This window comes from Micrasema longulum, unplaced genomic scaffold, assembly GCF_059751315.1.
Source record: "Micrasema longulum isolate JH-2025_06_02 unplaced genomic scaffold, ASM5975131v1 h1tg000540l, whole genome shotgun sequence".
NCBI lineage: Eukaryota > Metazoa > Arthropoda > Insecta > Trichoptera > Brachycentridae > Micrasema > Micrasema longulum.
In genome coordinates, this window is record NW_028277736.1 from 114,491 (window position 1) to 129,710 (window position 15,220).

At 32.4% G+C, this 15,220-nt stretch overlaps 1 protein-coding gene across 6 annotated transcripts in view; it reads right to left on the reverse strand.

Moving 5' to 3' along the window:
- Window positions 1-2,189: 2,189 nt before the first annotated feature.
- The window catches only part of LOC148280789 (uncharacterized), a 66,845-nt gene continuing 53,814 nt past the window's right edge, over window positions 2,190-15,220 (reverse strand). For 5 of the 6 annotated variants that reach the window (XM_088227793.1, XM_088227796.1, XM_088227791.1 and 2 more), the window contains 4 exons: window positions 9,597-9,906; window positions 8,805-8,984; window positions 3,395-4,299; window positions 2,190-2,522 (listed from right to left, as the gene is read on the reverse strand). In XM_088227793.1, the coding sequence (XP_088083919.1) occupies window positions 3,419-4,299; window positions 8,805-8,984; window positions 9,597-9,906 (1,371 nt within the window). In that variant the 3' untranslated portion in view covers window positions 2,190-2,522; window positions 3,395-3,418. The remainder of the gene's footprint in view (window positions 2,523-3,394; window positions 4,300-8,804; window positions 8,985-9,596; window positions 9,907-15,220) is intronic. The other variant, XM_088227797.1, reaches the window with a different exon arrangement.

Sequence of the window (15,220 nt, forward strand, 5' to 3'; positions counted from 1 at the left end):
CAGTGGCCATCCTCAAATCATTATCATCACAAATTAACTGCATTTGTGGACGCTGCAACAGATGAGGATCATCCTGCACCTCTCCACAATCGCAGTTCATGTCATCTCCTTCCAGAAAACCCCACCTCCCTTGATTGTATTTGCACCTAGACACGCCTACCCTTAGTCTTTTGAGAACTTTCCACATGCGGAAGTCCAAATTGTGGGCGGTGTTTGTGCTTTTTTATTTTACTGTATCCATCATAAATAAAATAAATGGGTAATATGTAATTTTCAATCAATTGTTACATCTAGTCTTTTTATGTTCAAGACTGATTTCCACAATAAATAAATAAATACGTAATGTGTATATTGCATACGTATTTTTATAACATACCCAATCAATTTCGCATTGTTATATCGGTATATCCGTTTTTAATAATATTTATAATTATAAATTGAGATTTTATAAATATCGTCATCACTATCATAATGTCCCTATCTGCATCGGATGATGCATAAGGTACTGTATCAATATATCAATCGCAGCGAATCTCGATATTTTTTTTGTTACATGAGGTGATCAGGATTATGTTTTTTATAAAAAAAAACAGTATTTATTAAAATATTTTATTTTATGTTAAATATGAACAAAAGTATTACTAAAAGGAATAGGTTTATAATAAAATATCTTGCTAAAAATGATATTTAAAAACATATACATATAAAACTTTTGTAAGAAAAAAATGAATTTTAATGAGATAATTTACTATTTGGTTCCAATGGATATAAAATAATTTATTTTACTATACAAATATAAATATAGAATAAGTATTTCAGTATTATTATATTGAAAATGAACAAAGGGAAAAAATGAAGTTATTGATACCATCATTTTTTACTATTATATAAAAACAAAAACGCTTTTCAGTACGAATAACACCTTGGCAAAAAAACCCATAAGCTTTAAATTATAAAATACCTCAGTAAGAAAATTAGTCTCACGGTTTTCTTATAACTAAAGAATTTCTAATAATACCTACTTAACTACATAAATATACAAAATTGTTTGATCGTTAAAAAATTACTTGAGCAACTTATTGTGAAGAAAAAAAAGTATCAAAAACAACAAAATCGAATCAAACAATTGCTATGAATGCCACAAAAATTCAATGAAATAATTACAAAACAATATTTACATTTTGTCCGCACACAAACTTAAAAAATTAACAAAACAAAAATAAATAGTTTTTTGTATTACTTTAACAGTTTTAAAATTGTTTCAAGCCTTCTAATGTATGCGCATAAAAAATCTGATTTCTTTGAAATAATGTATTCTGGTAAACTGACCAATTTTAACATAATGTTAAAAAAACGTAAATTATGATTAAATTATGTAATTAGATAATTAATCGAAAAAAACATTGATTTTAGTATTTAATTAAGTTTTAACAGAAAAGGAGGAGAAGAAGAATAGAAGAAGAAGAATTCAGGTAGAAGAATTTGTGTACCTGGGAAGTTTGTTTACTAGGGACCGAAAGGCCGAGAAAGATATTGAAAGGAGGGTGAGTGCCGGGAACAGGGTGAACGGTGCACTAAAATCTACTTTGGCAAACTAATGTTTATCGCAGGAGGCTAAACTAGCAGTTCACAACGGAGTTCTAGTTCCAACTCTAATGTATGGGAGCGAAGTATGGAATTGGAAAAATAATGATGAAAGTAGGTTGAATGCTGTCGAAATGCGATCCCTCAGGCGAATGTGTGGTAAAACGATGTATGATAGGTGCACAAATGTCGAGATCCGTCAAGTGTGTAAGGCTGAGACACGCATTATTGACAGAATCAAGAAAGGGGTGCTGCGTTGGTTTGGATATGTAGAGCGAATGGACAGCGAAAGAACGGCTAAAAGGATCTACGATGCAAATGTTGATGGATGCAGAAAACGAGGAAGACCAAGAGAGACATGGCACGACCAAGTCCATCAAATACTTGAAGATGGACATGTCAAAAGTAGGAATAATCGGCGTGCGTGCATGAGAAGATGTATGAATGTAGAGGAAGCGAGGTCTGTATGCCAAGATAGAGTGTTATGGCGTTCTATCCTCTCTGCCTACCCCTATGGGGAAACGGCATGATGGTTTGTTGTTGTTGTTGTTTAACAGAAATGTTTTAAATAATAACTGTGTACAGGAGAAAAAGCTAAAAGAATATAACGTAAGCAAATATGTATCCTTTTAATGAGCGATATGGAAAAAATCATTGGTTCCAAAACATATTTAAATTATGTTGACTGTGAATTTTCATTGCATATTTAAAAAAAAAAATTAAATTAAAACCTTACAGTGTAATATGTACAATGGTATTTTTATAAATATTAATTAAAAACATAACTTATTTTGTATTTAACGCTAAAGAGAGTGGTGACATTTCCTTTCTTGACATTTCAATGAAGTCATCTTCTTCAAATAAGGCATCTTGTTCAAATAAGACAATGTTGACAGGTGTTTTGAAATTCTACCATTGAACGTAGTTTGCGTAGTTACCTGAAACACAATAATTTGATTAGAAAAAAATCTTCATGCGACAGAAAAGAGAAAGCGTTCTAAAGTAAAATTATTTAAGTATATTTTTTTTAAAGCTACGAAGGTATTTAAGAACGTTTGTTTCTTAAGCTTAAATTTTAATTTATTTGATTTATAAAAATAACGTTTATTCTAGTATAAAATTAATATTGTTAGAAAAAGCTTATGAGTTCAGAGAACAAATCAAAAAGCAAAAGGGTTAGTGGAGTTATTTTTCTAAAAAAAATCTAACGTAGAAGGAAATATTTATTTAACAAATAATTAAAAAAAATTATGAAAGGTAGGTATATTAGTTTTTTTCATAAAAGGACTTAGTGGTAAGAATGTAATATTCAATTTCATATAATATGAAATCGCGAATAACTATTTTGGAAAAAACATTACATGTAACTAGCAGAAACAGTTTTAACAAGAATATTAAAGTATATTAACAAGAGTCTATTTTTTTAAAAGGCAAAATGTTTTTTAAATGTAATAAACGTAATCAACTTAGTTTTTAGTAAAAACATATTTAATAATAACCAATGATTGAATGAATCTTTTGATAATTTGTTTGAAGAAACACAATTGAAACGTCAACGGAGAACAAAAATACAGTAAATCTACAGAAACAGATAAAAACATAGTATTATACAATATAGATAACATACACAGTAATTGTACTGAAAGTTGTAAAGGTAAGATAAGACAAAAAAGTACAAAGTTTTTTCAACAACCTAAAATAGTAAAGTAAGAAGTTCGAGAAGATGTCCAAGTACCGAAGTATTGTCAATAAGGAAGCAAGATAAATAATGTTAATCCTCCAGTACAGTGGCGATGGAAATGTTTGTTACCTTGTACAATGGTCAGTCGGTCAGTCAAACGTCAGTTGTTTTGTCTGTAAGTTTAATTATTCGGTTGCCCCGTAGTTCGTAGGATATCGATTTGTCGACAGCTGTAATGACTCCCAAACTTTCAACTTCATTGTTTGCGGTCACAAGACTCGCTTGTGTGGTTGAAGTAGTTTCCCTTTTATCTTTGTTGTCGTCAACTCTTACAGATTCACTCTCAGCTTCTTCTTTTACTTCTTTCATTTGCTGGTACAGACTGATTGAGTCTAAAGATCTGCCTCTGTCTGATCGATCCAGTTTAAGGAGTTTATCCACGTTGTCGTTAACTTTGCTCAACTTCACAGGATCCAATCCGCTTTTTTTCTTGTATGTTTTAAATACGGGAGAGTGAGAAATTTTACCCGATTTGTAGGTGGAGAAAAGGGTGTTGGATGCTGCAGCATGCAGCGGGTATTCTCCCAGGAGGCTATCAACCATGGATTGGAGTTTGGAATTTGTGGAACTGAGGTCTTGCGTCAGTGGAAAACCGTACGAATTGGTCGGATTCGAACTTCCAGAGGGAATATCTAACGGTTTGAAAGGTGGAAGATCGTGTCTAGAATAGGAAGCGAAGGAATTCAAGTTTGATGGAACAGGTGGTGGTGGGTGTAGGAGAGTATCTGAGTAAGACGATGGTCCAGATGGACCGGATAGGGAAGACGATGAAGAATGAGAGAACGTTGCTGGAGCAGTTGGTGGAGTGTCGTGGCTTGGCTGGTTGCCCAAGATACCTCTGAGTGCGTGCATGGCGCTTGTTACGAATGCTGTTGGTGGTCCAGCGGAGGCTGTATGGCTATCCGGCGGTCCATAGTTCGAGTCGAATGGCTTCAGCAAGAAGACTCCCGCTAGTGGACTGGACTGATAATTTCCTATGAGGAAAGGCACAACACTACAGTAGTACATGTTTTATTTTATGTCTTAAGTCTTGTATATTACGAGTATTCAGTCATAAAAATATATTTAAAATTAACATCAAAACTAGATTGTGCTTTATGGCGTAGATACATTGAAATTAATCTTGCTGTTTTTAATGATTATCAACACTCTCTCTTATTACAAAGGTCGCTTGTATAGCGCGTCTACCAAAATAAGAACTTTCAAATCGATCGTCATGCATTCAGTAAATTAGAATTATTTCTACTATCAATTATTTAACATCAGTAGGTTTGTATTTTTAGGCCCATCGTTAAGTTTATAAAACGCTAACTAAACAAATTAATATAAATACGTATCTTATAACGGTTAATTCAAATGACACAATGAAAACTCTAGGAAAATTCCTTAGACCCAATAACCCAGATTTTTATTTTACATAGTGAATAAATTCTTTAAGAAAACCAATGACTAATTATTGCGCAAGTTAATAAATCGCACATTACTTTTTGGTTCCGTGAAACTTTATACACACATACTTCAAACTTCCGTTACTAACTATGTAATTATTTTCCCATCAAATTTCTAAATGCATTGTACACCACGCGGAATCAGCAAAACGGTATGTTTTTGTTGAATAATTTAGTAAAGTAAATATTGTTTTTGATATCCGCCTTTTGATTAGGTAGTCTTACGCAACTGGCGGCTGATTACTTTATTTGTTAATTCGGAACCGACCTGGCAGTGGCGTGTGACGTATGCTATGAAGTTCAAGGGAAATGATTTCCAATATTGGACAACGAAAATTATTTTTTGAATTAAATGACTCGAATAATAAGCAAAAAAAAAGTGAATTATTAAAAATTAAATTAATTTATTATTAAATAATTGGTGGACCCGGCAAAAACGGGGTCTCTGCATTTTTTCAGTTTTTGAGATATTAATGCAATTTTTAAAATATTATAGGATGGTACTTTTTGAATTATTAAATACGCCCACTCAATTTTTAAATTGCAGAAAAAAATAGGGTCACAGCGAAAACGGGATCATTGTATAAAAATTGCACAAAAAGGGCATATTGCATCATATACTTAACAAAAACAAGCTGATTAAAAATGTTTTTATTTTTGTTTTTGCTCTCCTGTAAGTTATATTCTGTTAAATGTCACTAAAAAATTGTACGTAACCGGCTTCGAGACGTACTTGTCTCTTCATCAGGACATGTCAAAATAAGTACTCGTTTGTGTTGGCTACTAACGACATGTGTTCTGTCTGCATGTTTGTTTTATATTTTTGCACAACTACTATTGTGGAAAAGGACGTAATGGTGTATAGGGGGAATCGTATGTTGTTGTAATTAGTGTCCTAACGAACATATGTGTACGTCTTGAAATCGGTAGACACAGAAAAGTCCGTAAGTGATTATACTCAGTTATTTATTAACACTTTGTATCCCGGAGCCGTGTAAACACGTGATTATATAACCTTGCGTTGTGTCCCGGTCCCGTGTTTTCACGTGGTTTACCAGCTGTCTAATGAAGTGCATTTCGTTGACATCTTGTGATTTATTTATATACTTTTTCGCTGCTGGTAAACCACGTTAAAACACGGGACCGGGACACAACCCATGGTTATATAATACGTGTTTACACGGCTCCGAGATACAGAGCACAAAAAAAGGAGTTAGGCCCTGTATATGTGCAAACATTGCAATGCGCAATGTGGCTCTCCATAAAGGCCAATGTTGGCAAAACGATCATACAAAAATTACTTTTTTTACTTTTTTATTTTAATAATCATAACACTTTTAAGAAACCCTTCAAAAAGCATGAAATTTCTCAAAAATTGGCCGGGCACAGGGTAAATTCTACGTGTAATCGGCCGGTGCTCAAAGTGTTAATATTTAATCATTATTTTAAAATGTTTTTTATTTCTCGTTCGATCTCAAAACTGGTGATTTACCACATTCAGCACCGGCGACGACGACAATGCTACGCTAGAGCCCATGACCTAGAAAGTTGCCACACTGAGGCGAGAAACCTTGCGTCACGTGACCAAGAGCAAAGAACCCAAATCACTTTTGATTTCAGACTCGAACCGGATGGATGGTCAACAAACATAACTAAAACCACTCGCAAACGTGAGGAGGCGTATAAAAAATATTTGGACATAAAAAGGGAAAAGTGTCTGCGGCTGAGCGTCGAAATTGACAAAATGAATTACTCCATTTTAGTATTTGAAATATTTTTGGTGGACATTGGAAACTCCTCTAAAGTTCAACATCTTCCTTGATCATGAAATGAACGTTGTTATACAGAAAGCAGCCAGCCATGGGTGAATAATCGAATCTACACAATAGTTAAGCAAATCAAAAACAATGAATACATTAGCTTTTTGATGTTATGAACAAGAATCTAATTACGTATTCGATCAGTTTTTATGATTTTTAAAATACCATAAGATTATTATAGTGCTGTGGGTGTTTTCTGCAAATTGAGAAATGCCATTTTTGTGATCGACACTATTTTCAGAAGGTGATTATAACCGTTTTTTGTACGAAAGCGACCTGGCAGTTTTTAGCAGAACATAGAATAGACCTTCTTCACCCAATATCACGAAAATAGATTTTTTTCAAAATTGTGGACTGGCTACTTTCTGCATTACTACGTTCAAATGATCACTGGGTAGCAAAATAGTGCTCAATTAAAAAATATAAATAATGTTACAATTTTCAACGGCTTTTTCGTTTAATTTATGCATTGACTTTTATTGAGAGAAATGTTTTCTGAACTTTGCTTTGTCCCTTGTCTAAGAACGTTAGGCAGCCGTGATTGTTTTTCCTTTAAACTTTTGTATAAAATTGTAAGATTCAATATGTCCATGTATTTATAATTTTCTCAAACTGAACGGTTTGGGTAGGTAGGAAGAAATTTCCTTAAGGCAATATGGCCGCCCTTATATGTTTATTTATTGTATATGTATAAAAGTGTCAATAAATAAATTGTGATTCTGCAATAATCTCAAAATATTTTTTTCAATATGATTTATCTGCCGCGTGGTCACGGCATTTGCCTACCAATCTAGAGGTCTTAGGTTCGATTCCCGAAATGTTAGATATAAAATATTTATTTAAAAAGTTGTTTTAACACTATAATATTATTTCATAATCCCTGAACTGGCACCTGAAGTCTGAGACTGATCATCTTACCTTCATGTAACAAAAATGATCAAGATACACTGCGATTGGTGTACCAATGCAGTTCCCCATGCTCCATTAGGTTCGGAAAGGGAATGATGATGATAAGATTTATTTAACATGATGACGTTTTATCAAGCATTTGTTTAAAAAATGATATAAAGCAGGCAAGGGACATATTACCTATTTAGAAACATTTATTTTACTCAGACCAAATCAATTTTTTTATACAAATATTTTTTACAATATTTTTACTGTCGACCTTCCAAGTGACATTATTTTATATACCTGTATCACAATTAAGGGTGTATTGTAAATTTTGACGAACCAACTAAAAAACTACACACTGCGCCGTTTAAAAAAAGTTTTTATTTTTCTGGTAAGTTTCTTTGAGAATGCAAAAATACTTATGTTCTCAGGAACTCTCATTTATGTCACAACTTTATTATTTGTAATTGACACACTTACTTTCTTCTCGCTGCAATTAAACTTCCATACTGTCCCAAAAGGTCATCATACATTCATCCATCATCTTTCACTTGGTCACTAAGTGTTGAGACTTCCGGACAAGTGGCTCGGAAATGATGATTGATGACGCCGCAACAGTGTACCGTACATTGAACCTGTCTGCAGAGAACTCAAGAACTAGGTGACTCGTCAGATAATTGCATGTTAAAACTCCAATTATTGCGAGAAGATCACCTTCAACAATGTTACGCAGTTTTTATTAGCGAACATCTCTTTGTTTCTGTAATGTTAGAGCGATTTCTACCTAATCTATGTAGTTTTTTAATTGTGTAACTTATTTAAGTATTATATTGAACTTCAACAGGCGAAGAGTTGCTCTTTGTTATCTGTGTAGAATTTTGAGTATTTTCCAATTAAATTGTTCCGTTTGGTTATTGCATGAATTTACCGGTTTTTTATCTTATTAATTACAAAAGTTGCTAAAATACCGTTAGCTATCATTCTCTTAATTTTTAGAAAAAAACAGCAATCCTAAAATGTGTTCTTGAAAACCAAAAAAGAATTTTCTACCGATACATCAGAATACTACAAACTACCAAGATAATATTTTTTTTGGTTGACTAAATGTTATTTTACACGAAAAGTCAAAGAAATATAATATATGAAGATTTGACTTTTTATGTCCTTTACCATTCATCAAACTTGCCGTTCAAAATAATTCTTGCATTTGTTAAATCATCAACATTATTTATTAGGTATTTTAAAATTAAAATCTCTACAAAAGGCATGTATGTGTTATTAGAAAATACTATTGGTAGTGTTGATTTTTAGCATTACCTTCGAAGGGAGCAGTGTACTTGCTGGGAGGTCCATAGATAGCATTATGAGATGATGGAGGTGGTCCATAGAAACTGGATGAAGCTGGAGCACTTGGAATATCATACTGTGACACATGTGACTGGTGGTAGTGACCAGATACTCCTGATCCACTCGGGGGTCCATAACTGGATGCAGGAGCTAAAATTCAATTGTTTATAGTATTGTAAAAAAATATTTTCACTAAAGTCTCCAGTGATATATTGTCTCGATTCTTCCGCAATATTCAACGAAAATTTGAACATTTGGTTAAGTTAGATCTTTAAATCAAATTCAATAAAATTCTGGATTCTCGAAAATTCTAGTATGATGTAGTACGGGGTAAAATGCTATGATCATTAAACATTCCATTTTTGTTCTTCATTTGAAATTCAAAACACTGCCATAGAATCACAACCGAAACTTCCTTTTAAATTATAAGGCATAACCGAATTTGAAAATTCTAGTGCAAAAATATACAAACTCAACTCTCATTAGAGAGTTATTCAAATTAATTGCTGGTTTTAAAGCTTTACTAATCAAATAGGGGAAATGTTCAGTAACACGCATTTGTTAAATACATAACATAAATGCGGATATTTAGCATTGTAGAAATGATTTCTTCAATCGAAACTAAATATTATGTAACGCAATAACTTTTGACAGAAAAAATCTTGATTATGTTCAAATTTCGACTGTAAAATTATAGAAATTTCAAAGGCTGATTTAAAAAGATTTTTACTGTAATACCAGTAATTATTGAAGCAAACATACCACTAGGCGCAGAATGCACAGCTGGAGAAGTCAAATGGATAGATTCATGAACAGCAACTGGTACTGGAGTTCTGTGTTTTTTGGGAGGAGCCAGCCAGGCACTGCTTACTATACGTCTTCCTAGGTTTGAAACTGCTTCTCCTTTGACACTGATAACTTTTCCAACACCTGTAGCGAGGGCTCCACCTCCTCTGATCAGCTGGCCCTTGATGATAGTCGCTCCTCCTACGATAGCCTTTACTGCTTCGAACAATGTACCCAAGATAGATTTTTTCAAAGACCAGAAATCGAAGCCCTTAGAGGAGTAGGTCTGGAAAGAAAATAAATAATTTATTCTGGCTAGAACGGAAACAGATTTCAGGTAGTTTATATATTTTTGAACGCTTACGGAAAGCAATTGAACAGATAAAATATTTTTTTATAATTAATGGTAGTTGAAGGATGAAAGCCAAGCGAACGCGGTCGAAATGCGATCTCTTAGGCAAACATGTGGGAAATCAATGTATGACAGGGTTACGAATGACGAAATCAGGCTAGAGTGTAAATCTGAGTCAAGTATAATTGATAAGATTAAGAAAGGGTCTCTGAGATGGTTTGGTCACGTAGAACGAATGAACGACGAAAGAATGGTAAAACTAGTATATATGGCAAAAATGAACGGTAACATGAGACGAGGACGACTAAGGAAGACGTGGCATGATCAGATAAACAAAAATCTTAAGTCTGATCATGTCAAAAGCAGACAGAACCGAAAGGCATGTATGATAAGATGTATGAATGTGGAAGAAGCTAGGAATATATGCTAGGATAGACGTGTGTGGCGGTCCATTCTCTCTGCCTACCCCTACGGGGAAATGGCGTGATGGTAGTAGTAGTAATTATAGTAGTGGCGTTTCAAAGCGTTGTCAGTTCATAAAACGGAGTTTTTGAAAGCAGTTTATTTTGTAAACTATGGCATATCTAAGCTTGTTTTTTTACAAAAACATTTTTTTTCAAATGCATCCGATAATGGAACTTAAAACATAAAAGTAGATACTTCCATAACAAAAAACTTTGCAAAGATGTCGCCGCAGTCAAATGCAGTTTTTCTGCACATCAACATTTATTACACGTGAATAGGCGTTAACGTATTTATTATTGTTGAATAGTATACATTGTTTTTCGTTTTCATGAGATGCGCTTGCTTGCTCTTCGTTTCTTCATATTGGTTAATTGCACGGCCACCGGGTTGATAGCGCGTAAAATAAATATTTAATATCGTCCATTTTGAAAATCAAATCCGAGACCGGTTAAAGGGTCGATGCTTTATCGAGAGGAAAAAAAAACACTTATATACTTGAAATAAAAAAAACTGTAATTTATCGAAAGTGAATTCTGAATAGGTCAATTTTCATGTAAAATTTGTTCTCTTCTCCAATCTCTCATTTTTAAAAATCTTTTGATTATTTATTGTTCTATTGTTTTTTTTCTAATAATCATAACAAGCTTTTTAAAAAAAACGTTAAAATTATTATTAGGAAGGGGTTGCTAATGCTTATTTTATGTTAAGCTTTTACAATTTATGTATGATTATTAATATATAATATTATGAAATATAATACGACTTAACTCGATACATTCAGCATGAATTATCCATCACGCATATCTGTAATTCGTTTATGTTTTCTCATATTATTAAAATGTGTGTTTTATTACGTATTTAAATTTTTGTTTTAAAACATGCACGATCTTATAAAAATAACAAAACCAATGTTAAATGAAATGTACTTTTTAATTTGAAAGTAATTCATGTAAAATTTAATTTCTGGGTGATGGTGATCATTATCACGTTCGACCACTCTTTTGAGTTTTTTTAGGTTGACTTGAAACATTTATATTAGCAATAAATATTTACAATATTTTTTCCATCGTGAAATTATTTGACTATTGTGTAATCAGTAATGTAAATGATAAAGTGTTTAAACTCATGAAAAAATGTGTGTGTGTACTAAAACCAACCGTTCGTGTTGTTTATTTAAGATGGCTTACTTGAATCTTCTAGTTCATAAGATAATGATTTTGCATATATATTTCGTTTCTACCATTTAAAATAAAGTTAGTTTATATCATACGCGGTCCGTCCATAAAATATCATATTGAATTAATTCATAATACCTTACATTTAGATTACTATAAACCAATAATATAATAATATTTTTATTAATAATCGCGATTAATTGGGGAGGAGTTTCACTATCGCCGATGATATTAAAATGCAACATAAGCCCCAGACACATCCATTCATCAGCGTTGTCGTGCGCGTACTGATCGGCGTCGGCGTGCACTTGCTGCTGGCTGGCTGCGGATCGATCTCAAGTACAGGGAAAAAAACAATGGAGCAAAATATAAATTTCCTTCCAGCGCCGTACAGAACGCGCAACCCGCGCGCAGGCGTAAACTAAAATTTACACCAGGCTGTGGAAGAAATCGAAACATACCGATACATTATTTTTCGACCCTAGATACCCCCCCCCCATCTAGTGTCCCTAGGTAGCATATTTAACACAAAATACAAACTTTTTTTTAGTAAACATCATATAAGTGTAATTTTTTCGCATAATCCCCTACCCCATAATGTTCGGAAGATATACAAGTTATCGAAAAATTATTTCATTAAAAATCACATGTGTATTAGTTTTCCCCATGAAAACTGAATACATCACTATTCATTGCTCTTTAATGTAATGATCTTTATGTTTAATAATTTTAAGTTTATTTGGAGGCTTTTTTCCAGCCATAACCACAAAAATTTGGATTTCGTGCTTTACATTTTACATGAATTCTCTTCCCCCAATTCTCTACTGTACCACCTCGGTAACGCGTACCGAGAGTAGCGAGATCAGTACTGTCTCAAACAGTAATTCAAGTATATATTTTTTTAAAGTCGTACTTATAGTATTTTAGCTACGGTATTCCTAGCATCTACCCAAGGAGCTAGCGGATTTTTTCAAGTTGAGTCTCGGAAAAGCTAAAAAGAAATAATTGCGTTCTTATGATTTACCTAAATATTTCAATTTGGCGGCCATTTTCATGCAGTTTTAAATTACTCATTTTTAGAAAATGAGAATCTTTACTGATATTGCAGTAGAGTAGGGATCGAGCTTCGGACTACTGGTCCGCAATTTAGCAGCACTAGCTACAGGACATCAACCCGATTAAAAAATGAATAAATTGCACAATTGACGCCATTGACGGTACACTATGCAGTTGCTTAAGTTTTAGCGTAGTTATTTATTATATATTAAAAACAGGTATGGATAATATGAATAGAAAGTATTTTCTTACACAAATAGCACAATTACTGTTTTATATTTTATGCATTGCTAGTTAAATTAACTTGTATTTTATAGTATTTTAAAGCATTCAAATAAAATGTCTGAAATTACGTAAATTTAAAGACGTTACAAACGGTTTACAGATAATATAACACGTTTTCCTTTCACTTTCATTATACGACACTATAACAATCTTATAATACATACACATTTCGTATATACATCTTTGTAAGAACATGCGTTTTACAAATATTTATTCTGTTAAAAATATAATAAACGTATTGATTGATTTGGTGTTTATTTTGTAGAACTCCACATTTAAACTTATAATTAGAAATCAAACACTGATTTGAGCCTACTGAACACTTTATTTTATTTTTACAAATATAAACATATAAAAATAAAACTTCGTGACAATTGTTTCGCCTTATTAGGGCATTTTCAAACGAATGTGAAGGTTATTTGGATTGAATGTCCTTATTTAGTTATATAATTCAAGGTACTTAAGTAGAAAATAAAAATAATCTTATGAACTAAAGCATGAACATTAATCATAATTGAGGGAAAAACCAATGGTTAAAGCTAGGGTTTCCTAGGACAGCGGTGCCCGTATCTTAACGGCCGTAGTGAACGGTGATGCGGTGGACAGCCGTCGTAGTGGTGACTAGAGAGTGGTTTATTTTTAACGGTGTTATCAACACCATTTTTATAGGAAACCACTCTCTAGTCACCGTTACGACGGCTGTGAACCGCATTACTGTTCACTACGGCCGTTAAAATACGTGCACCGCTGTCCTAGGAAACCCGAGCTTAAGGGTGAGGCTTAGTGTTTAAAACGTAATGGGGAATTTAGGTATTTATATTTGAATTTCGGGGAAAATATAACAAAGTAAGTATTTATTGACATAAAAGTATGTATTGTGAGATAATTAATGAAGCTTTATAGTTTATTAAATTTAGATAATTGTTGTCGAAAAAATATCGATATTATAACAGGTTGCTGTTCATTTTAATTTTAAGTGTTTAATTTCTAATTATAAGTTTAAATATGGAAATCTACAAAATAAACACCAAATCAATCAATACCTTGGAACTTTTTTGGGGATACTTTAAAAGTGGACTTGTTTGTCTCTATGTCTCCATAGGGACTTACTCTTTTCGTCTTTTCGTCTTTCCGTAAATTTTTGTGTCTGTAATTTGTTTATATCATTGGTTGGAAAATGCCCTAATAAGGCGAAACAATTGTCACGAAGTTTTAATTTTTATATGTTTATATTTGTAAAAATAAAATAAAGTGTTCAGTAGACTCAAATCAGTGTTTGATTTCTAATTATAAGTTTAAAATATAACAAACGGTTGACGACCTTCTATTGGAAAATGATTAGATTTAACGCTACTAATAAATGGGTTTTAACTTATATTCTGAGAGTTGGTTTTTCAGTATCGAGTTCGATTTCTGGCAATGTCAACATAAAAATTGTGCATTATGTAAGGCTGAGACAAGGCACTATTGAAACAATCAAAAATTGGTTTTTTAAATTAATTAATTAATATTTATTTCAACAATGTTTGAGTATGTCCAAATGCTTGCAGACTGGCTGGATTTCCTCCTAAGGGAGTTATTTATATTTGAAAAATTTATTAAATATTTAAAAAAGCCTATTACAGGTCATACGCCTTGTAAATGCCTAAACTTCAATATTCCCCTCTCAAAAATGTTTCTCTCTCTGTTGAAATAAATTTATTTTCTTTAGTTCTATGATTATAAACAACGTCTAATACAATATTTAAATCTATAATTATATAAACATCATTTATCACATATAAAGTTTATATTTGAAGCACTAACTTTGTGGTTATTCATTATAATAAAGTAAGACAAAAAACTTGTTTGCTTTGAAACCGGCCGGTGAAAAATAAAAATTAGTGGCTAAAAACAAAGTTGTTTTACTTATTTTATCATTTATCACCATTGTACACTTTTTGTCCTAATTTGTAGTACTAAACTTTATACTATTAACATTTGATTTGAAATATGTTTACACTTTTCAATTTTTTTGGCATTTCTTCAAACAACTTTATTCGATTGTATATAATTTAAAACGTCGATTCAAACAAATCAACATATAAAATAATTAACTATGCGAATTATGATGAATGCAAAAAACGAAGAAACCGAGCAAGATATGGCACGATCAAATTCGACAATATTTGAATATGCATAAATCAAATTTTGAACTATCGTCGTGCGTATATGAGGAGATGTATGAATGTAGAAGAAACGAGTTATGTATGCAAATACATAATAAA